This window comes from Arvicola amphibius, chromosome 9 (genome assembly GCF_903992535.2).
Source record: "Arvicola amphibius chromosome 9, mArvAmp1.2, whole genome shotgun sequence".
NCBI classification, from domain to species: Eukaryota; Metazoa; Chordata; class Mammalia; order Rodentia; family Cricetidae; genus Arvicola; species Arvicola amphibius.
In genome coordinates, this window is record NC_052055.2 from 30793749 (window position 1) to 30814281 (window position 20533).

At 41.4% G+C, this 20533-nt stretch overlaps 1 protein-coding gene across 1 annotated transcript in view; it reads right to left on the reverse strand.

Moving 5' to 3' along the window:
* Fam135b (family with sequence similarity 135 member B) overlaps nucleotides 1-20533 on the reverse strand; it is a 164021-nt gene that overhangs the window by 104904 nt on the left and 38584 nt on the right. The window contains exon 2 of the mRNA XM_038344082.1: nucleotides 10371-10450. Coding sequence (XP_038200010.1) covers nucleotides 10371-10450 — 80 coding nt within the window. The remainder of the gene's footprint in view (nucleotides 1-10370; nucleotides 10451-20533) is intronic.

Below are 20533 nucleotides of genomic sequence, written 5' to 3' on the forward strand. Positions count from 1 at the left end.
CATGATGGGGAGGAATGAGAAGGAAGAATGGGAGAGAACAGAAAATGAAGAGGGCAGAGAAAACTGAAAGCAGGAGGGAAAAGAAAGGAAAAAGGAAACAAGTGGCAAGAAAGAGGAGGAGAAGGAAAACAGGAGAAGCAAGAGAAGAATCACATATTTAGCAGGCGTCCAACATAACTGACACTCCTCATCCAGATACCAACATGGTTTCTTTCTAAAACTTGGTCCACCTCGCACCAGTAAGAATCAGTGGCTTAAATAATTCACCCACCACCAGCAGCACAGGAAGAACATAGCACCACATCTCAAAAGAGCTGACTTCAAAGGCAGGATGTGTTAGGCATGTAGATTTCAGAGTATCCCAAGAATGTATGTGTCTTGGACTGAAACAAGCAAAGTCTTCAAAAATATATTACTAGGCTAAAGCGTGTGCATTATACCAAAACTAAACCCAAAGAAAATCAAGTGCACGCTCTCACTTAAGAGCATCCCAAGGCAACAATTTCAAAGATGTACCCATCCCCACAGTTTCTGAAATGTTTTCAATTAGCTGAGACAAAAAAGCATAATTTTGAAACTTTTAAATGACTTTTGAATATCCTGTGGATATAAGAAAGTGCAAGGGGTGTGCTTAGCTAGTTTCCCTTCTTGAGTTTGCACACAAAGCCATCAGCAGGAGGGGCAATGCACAGATGGATTGAAAGCCAGTCTGTAGGAACTCTAAGTCTCCCAGTTGCATGCTCTAGGGCAACCCTGCTCTCACTCAAACTGCTTCTTGTTCATATTGTTCTGTCTCTGTTGGGGAGAGTTGGCTCCATCTGACTTCCTGAAGTAATGTGTTCCTAATTCTTATTGGGCACACATAAGAAAGACAATGAATCAAAGACCTTCTATAAGAAACAAGAGTGTCTTATTGCCTGATCTTTGAGGAAATAGAAATGCCTGGAAGGACAACGTGATTTGCCTTGTCACTGAGCATAGATTTATGAACTATAAAGACCCAGATGAGTTAGAACATGGTACCACTGCTAACTCTAATGCAGGAACCGATTCTTATCCCCTTTCTTTATGAAGAAATATTTTGTTCATCCTAGGCCTAGGTGGGAGACTTGTTCCTGCTCAATGACTTAGTTGACTTCCCATGGGAAGCCTTACCCTCTCTGAAGATGGGGAGTGTGATGGGAGGAAGGTGGGCGGGAGCAGAAGGAGAGAAGGAAGGGGGAATGAGATTGGTATGTAGTAAATAATAAACAATCAAACAAACCAGGATAAAAAGAAAAGACCCCAATGATTCCTTAGACAGGTACACAATTTCACTAAGCACCATCTAGCATTGCATGCCCTGCTGGAATCTTCCAAAATGGAATGTTTCCCACTGCCAATGGCATCCAGAGTTGGGCACACGGGGTTTCAGAGGGTTCAAGAACATAGTACCTGATCCACATGAGACCCCCCAGAAAACACAAAAAAACAATCTGCTTAATACTTTTTACATGGACTTTTTTATTCTCACCTATTCAGATTTCTAAAATAAAGTCATCAGTAGCACTAATTGAGGGCTTTTGATGTCAATGCAACATAAAATACGACACTTACAGAGAGCCTTGTTGATAACATTGTACAGAGATGTAAAATGAGGTCCAGGGACGATTTTGAGGAGTTCAAGGTCACTTAGGTGAGGTAGGCAGACCAGGCACTTGTTTCTGGAGCCTCTATCCTTGACTATTCTCTGCTGGCACTAAGACGAGTCTGAAGTCTTGCACTAAATCTCTGGATGCAGGCTCCATGGATCCTGCCCAGTTCCTTCAATTTTTTTTGTAGGTTTCTCTGCTAAATGTGGTGTAATATATGTAGGATTTTCCCATACTAATACAGGTGATAGTCCATGCATAAGGATCAGGCTTTATCTTAGGGGATTTGGAGGCTCCAACTGTGAGTATACGGGCAGAGCAGAGGTATCTGGTGTCATGGAAATCCATTGAGGGACCCTTATTTTTCAAAGAGAGAGAGTTTTCACTGTTGAGCCTGAGCACCAGCATCAGATGTGCCTCACAGAAGACAGATTCCAGGAGAGGGAAACTTTCCCAGATGACCCAGATGGATCTTTTGCTGACCCCCAGGACCCTCTGTCTCTCCTGAACCCCATCTCTAACACCGATCACTTAACTTTCCCTTCATAGCAGACATCTGAGCCTCACTGCATTGTGCATTAACAGTGCCTCATACACATCCAATTACTTGGAGCTAGAGATTTGGTCAAGCAGGCATCTAAAGGGAATTGTGAACAACTGTGATAAACATCATCCTTGTTTGATGAGGTCAGAAGATGATATACAAATATGGTATCTTAGTATATTCATGTGAATATTTCGACTCCCAAGAAATCTGTCAACTACATATACCAACTTATTTGCTTTTTGGCTCTCCAGGCTCTGATTATTTTGCATGCAGAGAGCTATACCAAAGTCATGGAACAGGGTTGGAATGAGTCAGTTGAGCCTGGTCTGGCAACTCCCAGCCCTCTGAGCCTCAATGTTTCCAGATGCTGTTAGTAGAGAGGGAGACAGGATGTGTGCATCGGTAATTCATTGAGGGTTTGTCCTCAGTGGGGACACAGAGGCAGTGAGAAGCTGGGTGGGAAGATAGAAGATCCAGCCTAGAAAATTCTACAGGCATACATCAGAGGTTTCATGTCACATTTCTATCTTTCTCTTCTGGAAGCATGGGAGCTAAACCTCCAAGCTTCTTCATTAATAGCTACTAGCCCATGGCAGAACTTGCATTTGGGAAGCAAGGTAGAAAGATTCAAATTTCCTGGCAAATTCTGTGGCCTGTGGATAATTCTCCAAAGTGAAGGCATGGCTTCTAGTAGTAGAAAACAAGCTATAGTAGATAGATGTGGTGCAGAAATAGGAAGAGCTGGAAGTGGGAGGAACGAAAGCTGCTTTTACAAATTCAGTGAAGGACACTAAGCTAAGGTGAGGGCCATTCATCCTTACAGGCATGATCACCCTTGTACAGCCTGCTCATGGGAAACCACAGGGAGTACTTCCACTCATCTAGTAGAGCAATACAGAACACTGGAAAAGAAGGGACAGGTGTTCAAAATGGCACCAGGAGCAGGGGCAGTTGTCAGTCAAAGCAGGTGGAGTGACAGATGATGTAATGGAAGCTCCCGGAAGAGGCGCTGGCCCCAGGCAGTTTTAAGATGCTGTCTCAGGACCAGAGCACAGGTGAGACGCTAAGTCAACCAAAAGGAAGCTGAGTCCCTGGGAAGCTGGCAGAGGAGACTCTCACAGCACTTAGGGGCGGAGGTAAGGACACCCCGGCCATTGCCGTCCTCAAGCTGCCTGCGTGACTTGACTGGAGATGACTGGATGGTATGGTAATGGATTGTAATGCCTCCCTGAATTTCCAGGGCTGAAGGCAGACAGCCACTCTGTCAAGCCTGAGCTAGCTGTCTGCAGACCCTAACTGGATCAGAGCCTGAGAGAGGGAGTGCTTTACCTGCTTAGCATTCTCCACGAAAACAGGCATATTTGATATTTAGGTGCACTCTAATGGACCATGAAAAGAAATTAGATTGATTCATTTGAGAAATAAATGTCTCTCCCCGCCCCTACATGGTGAAGCTCTTAAGTGCTTCCACTTAGTGGAAATGGAAATTACCTCTCAAAACATTACGAAAACTAATCACGGTGAATTTTATACATTTCCACAATTTACTCTGCTATCTTTCCCTCTGCTTTGAGGAGCAGACACTAGCAGATGCCTGTTCTTAACCTAATCATTTCCCACAGCCCCAATACACTTTGATAGGCACCTTCCTACCATGTCTGCCCTAATTGATCAGCCCCCCAACCCTGAAGGAAATGACTTTTTGTTTTGTTTTTTTATCATCTCAAGAGGAAGAAGAAACATGAGAATTTATGAAACAGAACCTTTTTCTGGAGCTAAATACCCAATGCTAGGTGCCCTTAGCATCCCTCCATTGTCATGGGCATGCTAACTGAGACCCTCAACTCCGAAGAGAGAGAGAGAGAGAGAAAGAGCGAGAGAGAGCGAGAGAGAGAGAGAGCGAGAGAGAGAGGCTTGTAATAGCATAATTCAGTGGTTCAGTGGTTAAAATGTCTCATATTGAGGTTCCTTTCCAGGAATACCTTAAGCCTCACATTTAAATTAATCCCCATTCTTCCCTCTCCTTATTGTTCGGGTTTCCTGCTTTCTAAGATCTGAGTAGTTTGTTGTTGGACATAGACAAATGTTGTTTTGATCTTGTAGATTCAAATAGTATTTTAGGAACAGGAAAGATAATTTGTAAGCAGCCTTTTTTATGTACATACACACATATGTGCAAATGTATATGTATAGATATGATACTTAGTCTTGGTTGACAGTTTAATTGAATCTGGTATCAAATAAATAAAGTGTCTCTGGTTGGGGCTGTGAGGCATTTCCTGGAAGGATTAATTGAGAGGGAGGGAAGAGCAAACTTGGTGTCAGCCTAGATATAAAGGGTACTGAGAGGAAAGTCAGGTTGCTTTTGCCTGCTTCCTTTACTCCCTGATGCTGAGTGCATCCACTGTGTGGCTTTTCCTACTGTTGCCATCTGCCACTTACAGTGGACATCAGTAGTTTGGCCTGACAAAGCAGACTCTAGACCCATGGCTCTCCTGGAATCTTCCTGGAGATTCCTTCTGCTCGAGGCATTTATATGTATACAAAATGCTACCTAAAATCAATTATGAATATGTGCAGGTCATGTCTTACCTACTAAGAACAGTGAAGTTAACATTCACTTAATGCAGCAAGTAAACTGGTGAGATTTCCCAAAATCCCCATTACATAAGAAAAAAACATGGCTCCTAGGATATATTCCACTGCCACTGTGCTTAGCTAGCTAGCCATGGGCAAGGCACACTGAAAGGATATGCGGGACTGCACAGTCTGGCACTGAGATGGTTGGCTAAACGTCTTAAGAAGTTGACGGCCATGCAGCTGCCGTAAGGAATGTCCACATCACAAACACCCACATCCAGCCTTTGCCTCTCTTCATTCACCGCAGTCCCTACTCTCTCACAGTGGATTAACTGCTTCTGGGGGAACCCTCGTGTTGGCACCACCAATGGGCTCTCATTGAACCCATGGTAAGGTTCTCCTTTGATAAGAGATTAAATCTGGCTGGTCCTTTCCATTAGGCATTAATCATGGTACAGTAGCCCCATCAAAAAACTCTCAAATCCTTAGCTACCTGACTTGGAGGTTGAAGTTAGGTGAGTGGGATTTTAGCAGGGGTGAATTCAGGGTCTGACTACAGCATGTCCGACCTGCCTCTCAAATAGCCAGCTCCTTTCATCTAATAATTTCCCAGTTTTAACTGCATCAGGCATAGAACAGAGACATAGCATGCTGAGTCTTTATTCTCTTTTAGGTTTTAGAGCAGTCGAGGGATGCCCTAGACAATCACCTGTAATCTCTAAGCTCCTATTCTGGTGATAATCAAGACCCTAATGGAAGGATCAAACTTTCCTGTTGGGAGCCATGTGGCCTAGTTTCAGATCAGCATATGAACGTTTGTGCAGCCGGTCTCTGCAAGGCAAAACCTGTAGAGATGGTCTCTCATTAGACAAAGGCAAGAGGACCTTGGGACAGAGCAAAGTACTCTGGGGCAGCATGACCACATGCTCTCTTCTCTCTCATAACGTTGGTGACACTCTTGGTGGTTTTTTGGTTTCACTTTGTCAATCATACATGGGACAGATGTAACCATCCCCAGAAAACCCATTTTTTTCTCAAATATTTCCCCCCAAATTCTCTAGGAACTGATGCTTCTCACGTTCTTATATGGAAACACCAGCTGTTACTCCAGACCCTGGGAACTTTTCTGATTTAGTGCTGACAGTACCGTAGGCAATAAGAGTTCGTGGGCTCATATAAGAAAGCAACACAAGAACATAACTATGTCTGCCAGTTCTAGAAGAAAACATTAAGAATGATATAGCACAGTGGAAAAAGTGTGCCTTATCAGAGTTCACTCTTTATAGAGAGGCTTAGGCATGCAGGACCCTTTGTAGGGCAAGAGAACAGTCAGAGAAGTACAAGCAAACTATATGAAAGCAGGTTGTGGCAGATCTCCCCCCGGCTTATTTCTGTAAATATGCCTTGCTAACTTTGAATGATATCATTGTTCTCATGAATGTGTGCCTGTGTCTATCACCTTTTAACTTTGTAAGGACAGGATATGTCTGGTTTAATATTTAGACAAGCTAGCAAAATGCTGAGCACTGATGTTTTTGATTTAAAAGCTGCTTTGATTTAAAAGATGGGGAAAACATGCTTGTTTTGCTTGAGGTTAACTCTGGAGGATGGGAAAACCTATGTTTGTTTTTGAAGTATAAATAAAAGATGGTTCAAGGTATTTGGAGCTGCCACTCTTGTGAAGTGCATCTGGTAGTTAGACTTTTTCGTTCACCAATGTCCCTTCCCCATCTCAGGCCCTGAAACCTGCTGAGACAGACTCCACACTTTCTAATGTCACTAAATTCACACAGAGGTGTCCCTCTTTGTCCCTTACACTCATGACTGTGAGCATGTCTAACTCAATTACAGTTCATCAAAAAGCTGTCCTTTCTCCGACACTGGGATCTTTTAGAACACCCAAGGGAAGGATTGTTCCTAACAAACACAAACTCAGAGCTTGTCACAAGCCACTCTGCTAACCAAGGTGGGAGCAAATTACCTGTTTCCAGGGGAAAATCTCTCCAAATGACCTTTTAAAAAGTATTGTGACAGGTAATGCAGGGACAGACAGGTTAGGTACATGGAATTTGCTGTACATGGTCTAACCACGAAAATCTATCTTGCAAAATTCAATGTGACTTTGTTTTGTACCTACAGAACCTGCATCTAAGCCATATGAGCCATGGGAATGTGCTTCTGTGTAACATTTACCAAAGAACTAATTTGCTTGAAGGAGAGAGAAAGCAAACCCACTGTTTAATTGCTGAGAACACTGTGTATTTGAACAGCACTGGGCTCATTTGATCTAAGTATCCCCCTTCATCTCTGTGCATTTCACACGAAACTTCGCTCTTTCATGTGGTACAAATTCAGCAGATGGTTTGTTTGGGTTTTTTTTCCTCTCCTGTTGTCCCAGTTCTCACAATACACTAGATCTAATCTACATGGACATGGAGAATCAAGGACCCATTTAGGTTCCAGTGATTGGGGCCGTTCTGTGGCCTCTGATGAATATCCTTCTATAGCCTCATTTAGGATTAGTTTCTTGATCTTCCAGGCCCCATGATGAATCGCTTACTCCACCTAGCTGCCCTGTTCCTGTTTAATGACTTGCTCCCTCAGGGGTCAGCCAACTCTGCCTCTATTGCATGACTCTCATTACTTTTATCTCATGAGATGACTGTGTGAGACCATGTGATGCAAACACTTTCATTCTTAAGGACAGGACTGAGATTCTACATGAAGCAGATTCTACATAAAGCTACATATAGCAAAATAGCTATACTCTGCATCAAAGCCACACTTAGCCTAGTGGACAATTGCTGTAAACTTTCTCTGAACTGAGCAACTATGTAACTATCTTTCTCAGTGAATTTTTTTAGTTCACACCACAAACCTGTGAGGGTAAGTAAAACCCTCTGATCCCAACTTATAGATAAGGCACTAGAAAGGTAATTGCTAAATCAACTTTGAATTTCACATGGCTGGGAAGTGGGGGAGAAGGACCAGAATATGAACATCTCAGTGCACATGGCACTTGGTTCTACTGAATCCTGTCCCCACTAGACCCAGTAAGCTTTGTATATGTTCACATAAAAGACAATTGTAACAAAAGAACAAACTAAATAAACTACATTGACAAGGCAAGTCAATTAATGGGAGTTGTAGAGACCATTTGACATGCCCAGATTTTTTAGTTTCTTCATATTTTGCTTCCAAAACATTTATATTTGCTACTTTCTATACAGAGATACGTAGAAGCAATAGAAAGTGTGTTTAGATGATTGTCTGTAATCATGGTTGTCAGTGTCTTCGCCACACAGGGCTTAAAGGGAAAGCTTTACAGGAAGGGATGAGGAACATTCATTTTCTAGGTAATGATGGACAACCTTGTCCTAGGTTTGACCAATGGGATACAGAAGAAAAACCCTGCACCAGTTCCATACACAGTCAGGGAGCAATGTAGAATCTTCTTGTTTTATCACCTGGCAATGGAGCTAGCATTTTTAAAAGTAGTTTGATACTCCAACTACATGTAAAAGCTTTGCTATTCTTCAAGTAGTGACTTGAGGGATCCATCTGACCCAGGAGTGAAGAAGTCTTGAGGGCTCCATCCCAGCTAAGGCCTGAGGTGACAGTACTGCATCTTGAGGCTAGGCAACTTCAGTCCACTTGAAAAATCAAGCAGAATGGGCCATTGTTTTAAGCACCAAGTTTTGGAAAGATTTGTAGATAATGTAGACATTTAGAGGAATGTGATATACTGAGAAAATTCACCTTGAAGGAGAAATAAATATGCAGTATATCTCTCACCCATGAAACTGTCTGCTCATAAGTCACTCCTGGCATGTGTTGGCTTTCTGTTCTAAATGCAATTCTAGTGCAAAACTCAGGGGCATGACAGCTACATCACCATCATTACCCTGTCAAACTACACCAGGAAGGAAAAGGGCGTTCACTTGAAGTTGCATTTCTTGCTGGTTTTCTTTGCCTTTGCAGCACCATCTCAATCAGATCCTTCCTACAGACCCCAAAAGGTCCTGCATGCCTAGCAGTCTCTGGTCCTCACAGCTGGGTCTGCCCACTCTAGAGAAGGTGTAGCAATGACAGGAGCTGAGTTCATACTGCCTAGAATCTCAGAGAGTAAAAAGACCAAGTGCACACTGGCCTGCAGATGGCTGTCATCAATCATCCGGCTCTCACTGTCACCTCTCCACGAGAATCTTGCTTTGACTCTAAGAAAGGGACCTTGAGTCCTGCCTCTCCCAGGGCAGACTCTTGAGCCCTTACTTTCGGGCAGGTCCCATCACACCACACTGGCATTTATCACCTCTATAAGACATAACTGTTGTATATCAATTCCAGAAAAAGATAAAGACACCATAAGGGGGAACATTTGTCTTCCTATTTCAAATGAAGTAAAGGTATTAACCATTTCCTTAGGATCGTATGATCCTACATGAGTTTATCCAAAAGAGAGTCCAAGTATCCTCCTGTCTTGGAGGATGCCATGGACTAAGGCAGGGAAGGAGGGAACCTAGTAGAGGATGGGAAAGAGGGAAATTACACTGAATCTATATTGTGGGGCATATAGATTGTGTGAGAGTATTCTCACCTAAGATGCATTGCTTACCCCCAACAGAGGGGGATGAAAAAGAGAAATATCTGTGAGAGATGGTGACGCAACCGATAACTAATACCTGTCTGCTAGGCTCAGACCTGTGGAAGGGGCAGGTGGCCCACTGAGTCTTTCTCTTTATAGGTCTAGAGTTAAAGGAGTCATCACAAGCCTTCACTCTGTGTCTGCACTTCTCACTTATAAGACCTCAAGTGTACATTTTGACACATCCTGATGCTTTTGCCCATTTCAAATGGGTTTTAAAAAGTGTGGCTGGGAATCAGCATTCTTCTACACCTTGTTTCTGACAATCAGGGTCACTCTTAACTTCTAACAGTGAACAGGTGCTTGGCAGTTGTCCTGTTTATCCCCTTCCATTCTCTTTCTCTGCCCTGAAGACTGAATCGTTTCTTTTAAGAGTCACTTGACTGTGTGGTTCTGCCCTATTTGTGTTCGAACTACCCTGTACTTCTGCTTGCTAGTCTCCCACAAGTATTTCCTGTCCACAAGGTTCTTTATTTCTCATTGTGTTCTATCAGACTGGCTCCTCAAAGCCATGGATTTCCACTTAGATCTTCAGCATCATAATTAGGACCTGGATTTTCCTTGATGGTCCTTTTACAATGGGTGATGCCATTCGGACCCTCTATTTGCCTAGAAAGCCCCAGCCGAACTGTTTACTTACTCAGTCCCCTGAAGCCATAGCAACTAGCTTCTCCTTACCTATCAGCTGGATGTCATTTCTCACTCATTTAATCCAGGATGTGACTTCAGCCAACCTGCTGCAGACAGTTCCCCCCAGCGACCAGCCACTGCTAAGAGTGATTTTTACTTACCCAAGCCTCCTTAACAACAATGTCTACATAAATCCATTTCCAATAGTGAGTCTGCCTTTCCTGAACCCACTGGTCCAGATGTTGACAGTGAGCACTGCCCTGTGTTCTGCTAGACCATGACACACAGGAACACATGATGGGTGACCCTTGAGGCAGGAGCCATGCTTTCTACTCACCGGACTGCCCAACGATGGAAGCACTCAGTCTGTGGGGGATCCTTGAGGACACTTTCAAGGTCACTCGGATCTGGTAATACCTAAGAAAAGAGCAGAGACAAGGCCATCACAATATGACTTCTTAGTGTGGCTTCTAAAGCTATCTAGACTTGACATGGAAAGACACAGGAAACCATCGAAGGCCCTGGATACGATGCAGTCATCTGGAAGCAAAATAGAATGCATTTTATTGGAGCAATTAAAGGGTGAGAGACAGGAAGTTGCTTCACTTGAGATCACATATATGGCTGGAAAAGGTTAGAGGTGATTGCCAAAACAGAAAAGGAACAGGTAGGCCATGTGGCAGTCTTATGAAGACATGCTTCTGCAGAAACATCAGCTGCCACAGGAAGACAGCAGATGTAAGACTGAAAATCCAGATGCAGACTGACTTGCTGTCTTGTAAAATGCAGCTCACAGCCCTCACCCACACACTTCCCTGAGGTGTGTAGAAGCCAGGCAGCCATTTCTAAATATTATCGCTAACCACGTTCCCCACCGTATTTGTCTTACTGCATTTTCTTTCCACCATGTCCATATCTGGGGCTCCTACACAGGCTCCCATGCTCTTAGGAACCTCTCCCTGTATTCGCCCTGGTGCTTGCTTTTAATGCCTTTTTTCACTTATATATACTTGGGGACGACTTCTGGCATAATTGTCCTCTCCTTCCATACTTACCAAACTCATGAGGAAGGGAAATGTCAATAATAAAAGGTGAAATGGAAGTAAATAGACAACAAACAGGTCAATGCCCTGTGTCTCACTGTGCTCCTGGCTAGGAAGCTGTGCGCCACTATGTCAGTGGTACCAGGAATACTCACAGAACAGAATATTTCTGGTAAAGGCCTTGGGTGTTACTCTGATGTGTACATGATGAACATAGGGTATGTGACCCTCAGAGCACAGGCCCTGGCTATATGACTGGAGTCTGGGTAAGAGTTCTGAGCTGGCTAAATCAGACTACCATGTAAATTTATGAACTTTCTTTGACATGTGTGAGCTGAGTGACTTTTAATCTTTTGCAGAATTTTCTGAGCTTTCTTTATACCTATAAAATGAGAAGAATATCAAAATAAGACCCCCAAATGAGGGGGGAAAGAAAAGAATAAATAAATAATAAAGAAAGAAAAAGAAAGAAAAATGGTATCTGGCATGACATCTGCCTCAAAGGACAGAACAGTCAATGCTTATGTTTTTCTGGTTGTTTTTTTTTTTTTCAAGCACAAGTAAAACTCTATCAGCACAAAATAAGAACAAGGAAGAAATGATGGGGAGACAGACAGGCCAGGAACTCAGAGGGAAGGAAGACAGTAACTTTCCTGCCTTCTGCTTTTACCTCCTGTGTCCTAAACAGGATATTGGGTGGTGTCTTAGCCAACAAACCAGAAACACTAATGAGTGGACACACATACATATATACACATAACACCTATGTACATACATGCACACATATATACATACACACATGCATATAGACATACTAACACACACAAACACATATACACATATACATACACACCAAATATATATATATATATCACCTATACACATACATGTACACACATACATACACACATACACACAAACAGGGAAGAATATTCCAAAAACAGAAAACTTATAGATAACAGCTGTCTGCATTCTCCCAGTAACACAGAAAAAGGCAGCAGCTCCAGCCACTGTAGAAGTTACAATTACCAGGCTGTAACAAAACTTCACCTTGACGGTTAGCTGAGAGCAGACTTCCATCTCCATTGTGATCCAGAATTTCATCTTTAGCAGATAGTAATGACTCTGATTTTAGTGGAGACTATATAGGAACCTAGAATTCCACCTCCACTCCACCATAGCAAAGTCAAAAATACACCAGCAACACTTGTGGGTGTTTTAATTTGTTTTGTTTTGTTTTGAGAATTCCATGCACAGATAATATATTTGTATCATTATATGCCCTCAAACTCCTCCTATTCTCCCACTAACTTTTTTAAAATTCATGACCCCATCATTGTTTACACACATACACACACACACACACACACATACACACACAGAGAGAGAAAGAGAGAGAGAGAGAGAGAGAGAGAGAGAGAGAGAGAGAGAGAGAGAGAGAGAGAGAAGAGAGGGGGGAGAGAGAGAGAGATTCTGTGCAATGCAGGAAAATGCATCTTGTTAACATGTTTTCTTGAAGCAATTGAACACCCATAGAAAACAATAATTATAAACAAATAAACCTCAGATTTAAAGTTCCATTTTACATTTTAAAAATGCTCTCCCCCCAAAATTGTTCCCAAATTTGTCTTGCACTTAAATGAAAAATATAGACCTATGAAGACACCACCTACACAATTCATTTAACATGGAAGAAGTAGAGCTCGAGCCTACCCAGAGGCTTTACCACTACTGGCTATTGCTCTTAGTACTAGAAAGTATACTGCACAGTACCAAAAAATGTAAACACCAACCCGGATACAAATCCTTCTATCTACCATGGTGTCCTACATGCAAGATACCCCAGTGCAATGGTGGCATAAAGCCTGTAGAGGTAACCAATCAATATCTGATTTTAGGCCCACTCTATAAGATGAAACTTATGCCTGAAACTGTGTAGGTGACCAAGAACCTGAGATTAGAAAGCTCAGGGACCTAGAAGCAAACTAAATACTACTGTTCTACAAAGAGACTAGAGCAATAACATGATTGCTAGTGACATTCTGCTTTACCCATAGATCAACACTTTGCTCAACCATCATCAAAGAAGTTTTCTCCTGTAGCAGATGGGAACAAATACAGAGACCCATAACCAGTCAATGCACAAAGAGTACGAGACCTAGCAACACTCAACCCTAAATGGAGTGTCTCAATCAAATCCCATCACTCAGTAGTCAGGGAAGCCTGAGAAGGAAGCAGGAGGCAGAAACAGTGTAAGAACCAGAGGATATGGAAGACACCAAGAAAACAAGGCCCTTCAAACATGGTACCTTTGCACAGAGGAACTCACAGACACTGAGGCAGCATGTACGGGACCTGCAAGAGTCTGCACCAGATGGAGTCATAGAGTAGAAAGCAGAAGTGGACATATGCTCCCATCCCTAAACCAGAAGACATTTTACTAACCACTTGCAAATGAAAAAATTAGTTTTACTCAAGAGAGTCTCACTGAGGAAGCGAACTACTCTCAATGGTAGACAGCAGGCCTAGCATTTGTTAACCAACAGAAAACAAACTCGGCTCAAAGGCATCTTTAGAGGTTCCTTGTCTTATAATGTCATATCAGGGCTTTATCTCTATTTTTAGAATTAATCTTTACCTCTTTATTACCCCACAGGTTTTGCATATTTATTATGGTTTTCAATTGTATGGTTCTGTGTCTTTATGGAACTCCTGAGTATGCAAACAAGTGTGTCTCTGCAACTCTTTCTGTTTCTTGTGCTTTTTCTTGGGTTCCTTTCCTTCTGTTCATTTGTTTTGTCCTATTCTGACTTACTTAGCTTTGTCTTATCCTATTCTATTTTAATATTTTCCCTTAGAAGTCTGTTTTCTTTCTAGTTAGAGAAATTGAGTAGATCCAGATGGGAGGGAGGAGGAGAAATTGGGAGGAGTCAGAGAGGGGAACCATAATAAAAACACATTGTATGAAAAATTGTTTTCAATTAAAATTAATAATACAAGCCTATGATGCATTAAGAAAAATAGAAAGGCTTTAAATATGTTCTAAATACAGAACTATGAAGATTTCTTAGGCTCTAAATCCAAAGTGTGGCCTATAAAAGCAGACATGGGTGAATCTGATTTCATTAAAATTAAACACTTTTTTCCTCCATGACAAGTACACTTTGAGGCTCACAATTGAAGCCGCAGTGAAGGAGAAAACATTAGCAAATCTCACGTAGACTGCATTCATTGTTTGTGAATTCTATTGCTGTAGGTTCACATACTTGTTAACATTTAGTTAACCTCAGATTCAAAGCTTCCATCTTCTTTCTGCTTATCCACAAACATGAATTTTGTGGCAATCAATAGAAGCACCTGACATCTGGACTGCAAGGGAGATTGAGGGATTGATCCTGCAAACACATTTGCATTTGGCAATGTTGTGCTTCGGGTTTTTTATTTTTTTCTTTTTTTTTTTTTTTTTTTTTTTTTTTTTTTTTTTTTTTTTTACTATTAAGCATGTCCACCCTAGGGTGGTGCTGCTTGGTGGCTGATTAGTTCTCCAAAGCCATGTCCCCAGTAATAGTCCTGAGAGGAAGTGTATGGAATGAATGAATGAGAGTCAATTCAGAATAAGTAAGGGAGAAGACGGCTGGAATTAATGTTAATAAATTTCATACATGGCAAGTAAGGTACCCCTTGACAGAGACACACATAAAGGAAGAATAGATAATGTGTGCGTAAGGAGGGTGTTTATACACAGAAGGGGGTGCATCTGCGTGTGTGTGTATGTGTGTGTGTGTGTGTGTGTGTGTGTGTGTGTGGAGAGAGAGAGAGAGAGAGAGAGAGAGAGAGAGAGAGCAGTATTTAAACTTGAGTGTCATTTGTCAAATATAATTCACATGATTTTTGAGACAGGGTTTCTCACTTGGCCTGGAACCCATGGAAAAAGCTAGACGGGCTTACAGTTCAGCCCTAGGAACCCCTGTCCACCCCCTACCCCACCCCACCCCACCCCAGTGCTGGGCTTAGCATTGTCACACTTGGCATTTTAGTGTGAGTTCTAGAAATCAAACTCAGGTCCTCATGCTTGCAAGGCAAGAATTTGCCTGACTGAGTCATCTCCCTGGTCCAAGGTTAGGTATTGACCGGTTGAAAGAAAGTTAAAGAGAGGCTCATGGGAGCCATTATACCTAGGAAGGGTGATTCAATATTTGCTAATTGTGGTAACTTTGTAGAAGGTTCGGCAGACATCAGATTTCTTGTTTTCAAATTACGCCATAATTTATAGTAATTTGAACCAAGTGTTACTACATATGCGAGTCATTGGCCAATAGAATATATTCAAGAGCAAAAAACAAGAATATAGATTGAGCTCAGTACATTCTTGACAAGGACATGAAGAACTAACTCATGGAAGAAAAGAAGATAGTTACCAGGAAATAACGTTGGGCAACTGTTTATCCATGAAGGAGATGATGAAATCAGAATACCCCCTAAGATCATTTACAAAACTCAAAGTGTAGTAAAGAATTAAACACAATACCCAAAACAGAAAAACTCAAAATCAAAACAAATTTAATATTGGCAATGATTGATTTTTACTCTGCCATCAAAGGCAGAAACAATACACAAACAAGAGGAAGCATACCAAAGAAGCTGCTGCACAGCAGAAGAAATAAACAGAGTGAATAGCATTCTTCATATGGAGGAAAATCTTTGAAAATCATATACCTGTTATGTCTGGTAATGAACTGTTCCATAAACATGATATGGAATGAGCTTATAAAACACCAAAACAATAATAAACCAATAAAACTCTCCAATTAAATCAAGAGAATGAACAGTCATGTCCCAAGTATATTTAAAGGTGTCATAATGAAACCCATTATTCTGTCCACTTAATGAAAAGGAAACAAATTTAGAAACATCAACAAAATGTAGGCAAAGGAGATAAAGAGACATCTTCCCACAGAAAACAAAAAAACAAGTTTGCATAGGGTAGGGATCATGGAAATGCAACCTGAGACCACAGTAAGATGGTATCTCACATGTCAGGCTGTCTATTGTGGAAAAGGCCATAGGATGCTGTAAATAAGGATTTGAAAAGTGAACCCTTGTGTGCTATTTCTGTGCATACACATAACCAGCCAAGGATGTGTGTACTGTCTTTCAGCACTGCACGGTGGGCGGGACCAGCTACTTGAGCTCCTGCCCTGGCTTCCCCTCAATGATGGACAGTCACCTGGAGTTGGAAGCCAAATAAACTCTTCCTGCCCCTATATTGTTTTGTTTCTCCTCAACACAAATGCATGATGCTGCCATTGCCCATGCATTTCAGAAACTCTACCAGCAAGGGAGCTGGCCTCAATCCCATCAGCCCCATAACCAACTGTCATATTCTACTGACCTCTGAGCACAACACCCCAGTCAACACCTTGGGCTAAGCATCAATCTCCTATCACACAGAATTTGAAGCAGCAGACTGAGCTCAAGATGTATTAAGTATTGCCATTCTAGGACTAACAAGCACTAAGAACTTGTACGTATGCAGTCCTGTTTGAGTTCCCATGAACATGTTAGTCCTCTGTGAAAAACGGCACGATCTCAAGTGCTGAGCATGCAAAAGAAATGGAGCTGTTGGGAAGATCTGGCTCTTTGTCAAAACCATGGTACTTGGGAAGGGCAACGAGGAATCTCTGCTCAAGACAAAAGTTAGTTCTAGCTGTTTTCTACATCTATCAGCAGTGCTATTCATTGCATAAATTAGACTTCTTTTATAAATGGTTCCAAACCTCTCTCTGAGTTATAATGTCTTAAAAGCACTTGTTCTTAATGAATTTCCTTTTATGGAATCAACCATCACCTTTAATGTCACATTCTTTGTAAGTGTCCATTGATGGAAATAAGTTTTAGTTAGATATGCCTGTTTGTTTCTGTCCTGATGAAACAGAATGTTTAAACCTTATCTGTAGCAATTTTCTTTTGTTTCATTTGAAGTTTCTGCCAAATGATAAGCCTATAAACTGAATATTCATACCTAACACAGCTGATGACCCTTGATTTTTTTCAGGATATATTGGATGGATTTACCATTATTTTTATGCTAAGTTTGAGAAAAAATAATATCTAGGAATAAAGAAAACCCATCCACATTCACAAAGCAAATAATGTATGCAAATTTTTAAGAACAACATTAGTTTTATGCATAAATCATGAAATATTTTCTAAAGGGTATGATTTCAATATGTTTTGAAGGAGGATGGACTTTAGTCATCCCCTTGGAGAACAATGGGGTAGGACAATCAACTCAAACATGAAGAGAGGTGTGAAGATTGCATGTGGTACAAAACTAGATGTTTTGCTGATGTTTAAGAAGCCTAATTTGCAGAGCTCCTTTTTAGAAACAGTCATTTTTTTTTACCAACTGCCATTAGTAAGAGTAGGGCTCAGTTGTGCCATTTCCCTTAACTTCATCCTAATCTTCAGAACCTGTTAATGCATTAGTCAAAAAGAATCAAGGTTTCAGATGAAAGCCAAGCTGGTAATAAGATGGTTTTAAGTCTGGAGATGATTATTTTGGATAACCCTGGGGTAGTCAACCCAATAAGATAGCTTTGGAGGCTAGGGATGATTATTTTGGATAACTGGGATGTAGGCAGTCCAATAAGTAGAAGAGGAGAGAGACAGTAACACAGGGAGAGAAAGGGTACCCCTCACATTGGTAGCTTTGAAACGTGAAAGAATCTTCTTCCCAGGGATGCTGTAGTTTCTAGACTCTGGGAAGGTGTCAGATATTCTCTTAGAAACACCAAAAAGAAGGCAGGCAGCACTCCTGGCATGTTGGGTTAGCTCTCAGTGGGGAACATTTCATAAGCCCCAGCCTGCAGAATCTTCATATAAGCCATATACATCACTTTAACAACCAGAGATGTGTTAGAGCAACTGTAGCCTGATGGCATGTGCAAGCTTCCAGATTTCTTCATCATAACAAAACCAATAAGAATAATGAAACTACCATATATCAGCCACAGTTGAGGGAAGCTGTGTGGTCTGTACATAGACACAGAGATTTGTGCTCTAGTATGATCCTGAATGTCCCCCAAAGGCCCATGTGTCGAAGGCCTTGCTATCATCCTGCAGTGTTAGTAGGAAGAGGGGAAGTTTTAGTAATTGGGGCCTAAACGAGGAAAGTTAGGGCATTTAGGGCATGGGATTGAGAGCGATATTGAATCTCACTCCTCTTCTTTTTTTATTTGCCTTCCAGACAGCAAGAGATAAATAGACCTCTTCCAACACGCTTGTCAGTCATGATGGACTGTGCTTTCCTGGCCAACATTCTGCAGACCAAAACTTTTAATACTTGGTACCACAATGAATCTTTTTTTTTCTTTATAAATTTGTGGCAGTTTGAATAAGAATGGCTCCATAGGCTCATATATTTAAATGCTTAGTCACCATGGAGTTCACTATTTGAGAAAGATTAGGAGGTGTGGCCTTGTAGGAATCGGTGTGGCCTTGTAGGAAGTGTGTCACTGGCAGTTTGAAAAGCCAATGCCAGAGTCTCTCTCAACCTGAGAAGCAGGATGTGGCTCTCAGCTATTGTCCTAGTGTCCTGCGTGCCACCGTGCCCTTGTCATGGTAATAATGGACTAAGCCTCTAAAACTGTAAGCAAGCCCCCAATTAAATGTCTTCTTCCATAGCCTTGGCTGTGGTGTCTCTTCAGAACAACAGAACAGTGACTAAGACAAAGTTAATATTTATTACATACAGCAACAGAAAGTGAACAACCTATTAGTTAACTAACGTTGTAGGTATTATAATTCTAGACCATTTAAGTTGAATTTTACTTTAGGGTAAACAAAGCAAGATGTGTTAAGTTTCATTGGCTTGTCTTACTTTCTGAATCAGACTTTCATTACTAGGAACCCAACATGTACTCTTTCTCTAATCACTAATTTTCTAATGTCATCTCCACATCACATATTTTCTGTTTTCTCGGAAGTAGCTTGAGAATAGAAATGTACCTGTTTCTCCTTTGTTTCCTTAGAGCTCTATCAATACCAGCTGCTGGAGAAGACAAACTATGTTATGTCCTTCTCTAAATCTCCAAAAATTAGTATGGTTAAATTACATAAGTGTCATATCAATGAATAGACATGGATGGATAGAAGGATGGGTGTTGTGATGGAAGGATGGATGTACAGATGTAAGGAAGAATACATGAATGGACAAAGGGATATCTGGAAGGACAGATGGACACGTGGCTGAAAGAATGGATAGACAGAAAACAATCCCAGTGGCACAGAGTCCCCTGGTAAACATCAGGGCTATACAACCCAACTTCAATATCTGCAATTCTCTGAGTGACCCAGAATCCACATGCTACTTTTCATAAATCCAGAAGCAGTAGAATCTGAAAGGAATGAAGAGATGTACAATATTTTGCAATAATCACTTTCATTTTGGTATATTAAGAAATAATCCCCTGACCCTATGGTATGACCTGAAATAAAAATCACTATAATGAAAATGTCAAAAGCTGATATTGGAACTACTTGTTCCAAGAGTCAAGTAGGCTTCAGCAGGAAGCTTTTTATCTAAGAAACCTTTGATTCGTGGTACATGGCTCACATGTGCCAACCCCACAGAATCACAGCACATATCAAGACATGAACAGTTAGTCAATGTGTGTCTGACCCCACATTTCACCAGTAATGTGGTATCTCAGTTATTGGTTCCTAACACATGTGTGAAACAGACACCTCCCACATCTGTGATCCCAGTCTTTCCTCCAGTCGCACACCTAGGGTAAATCTGAGAGAGAGAGATTGCTGTTCTGGGTGGGATAAGACCAGGGATGCCCTTGGTACTCAGATCTTAATAATACAGATGATGGAGTCATGGTGGAAATTCTTTGCTATTCCCTCACTGATGAGGTGGCTGGAAATGTCTTTTGTGTAGACTTGCAATAGTACAGAGTCATGGAAGGTGTGTGAACTCTGATGTTCACTTACCATTGTCTTTATGACCTTGACTAAATCATCTAATGTCCTGCTTGACTTTCTCACCTGTAAAAGGGATAGACAGGATAGTGATACCTTTAGTACTCAGGGTTTGTGATTAGAATACTAAGTGTTTTGGGTGGCTGTCAAATTTTAGGCACAAAGAAGTATTTTTATTTTTCATTATGATGATAATAACAATGAGAAAAATGTCTCTGTGAATGTACTTAGGCACCTGGCTGTACACTTGTCCTAAGACAGAACAGCTGCCCTTCTCAACATATCTCCTCAAGCAGATGCCAAGATTACTGTGAACAGGTGTCATGAAGGTTTTGTGGGTACGTCACTGATAATAAGAGAACCAAACACATTGTGCCAACTTCCTTTCCAGCTGACATGAACTCCAAGAGGGAGCAATAAAAAGATCTTCCACTAAGAGAGAAAATAGTTTCAAATTTCCAATGACTCC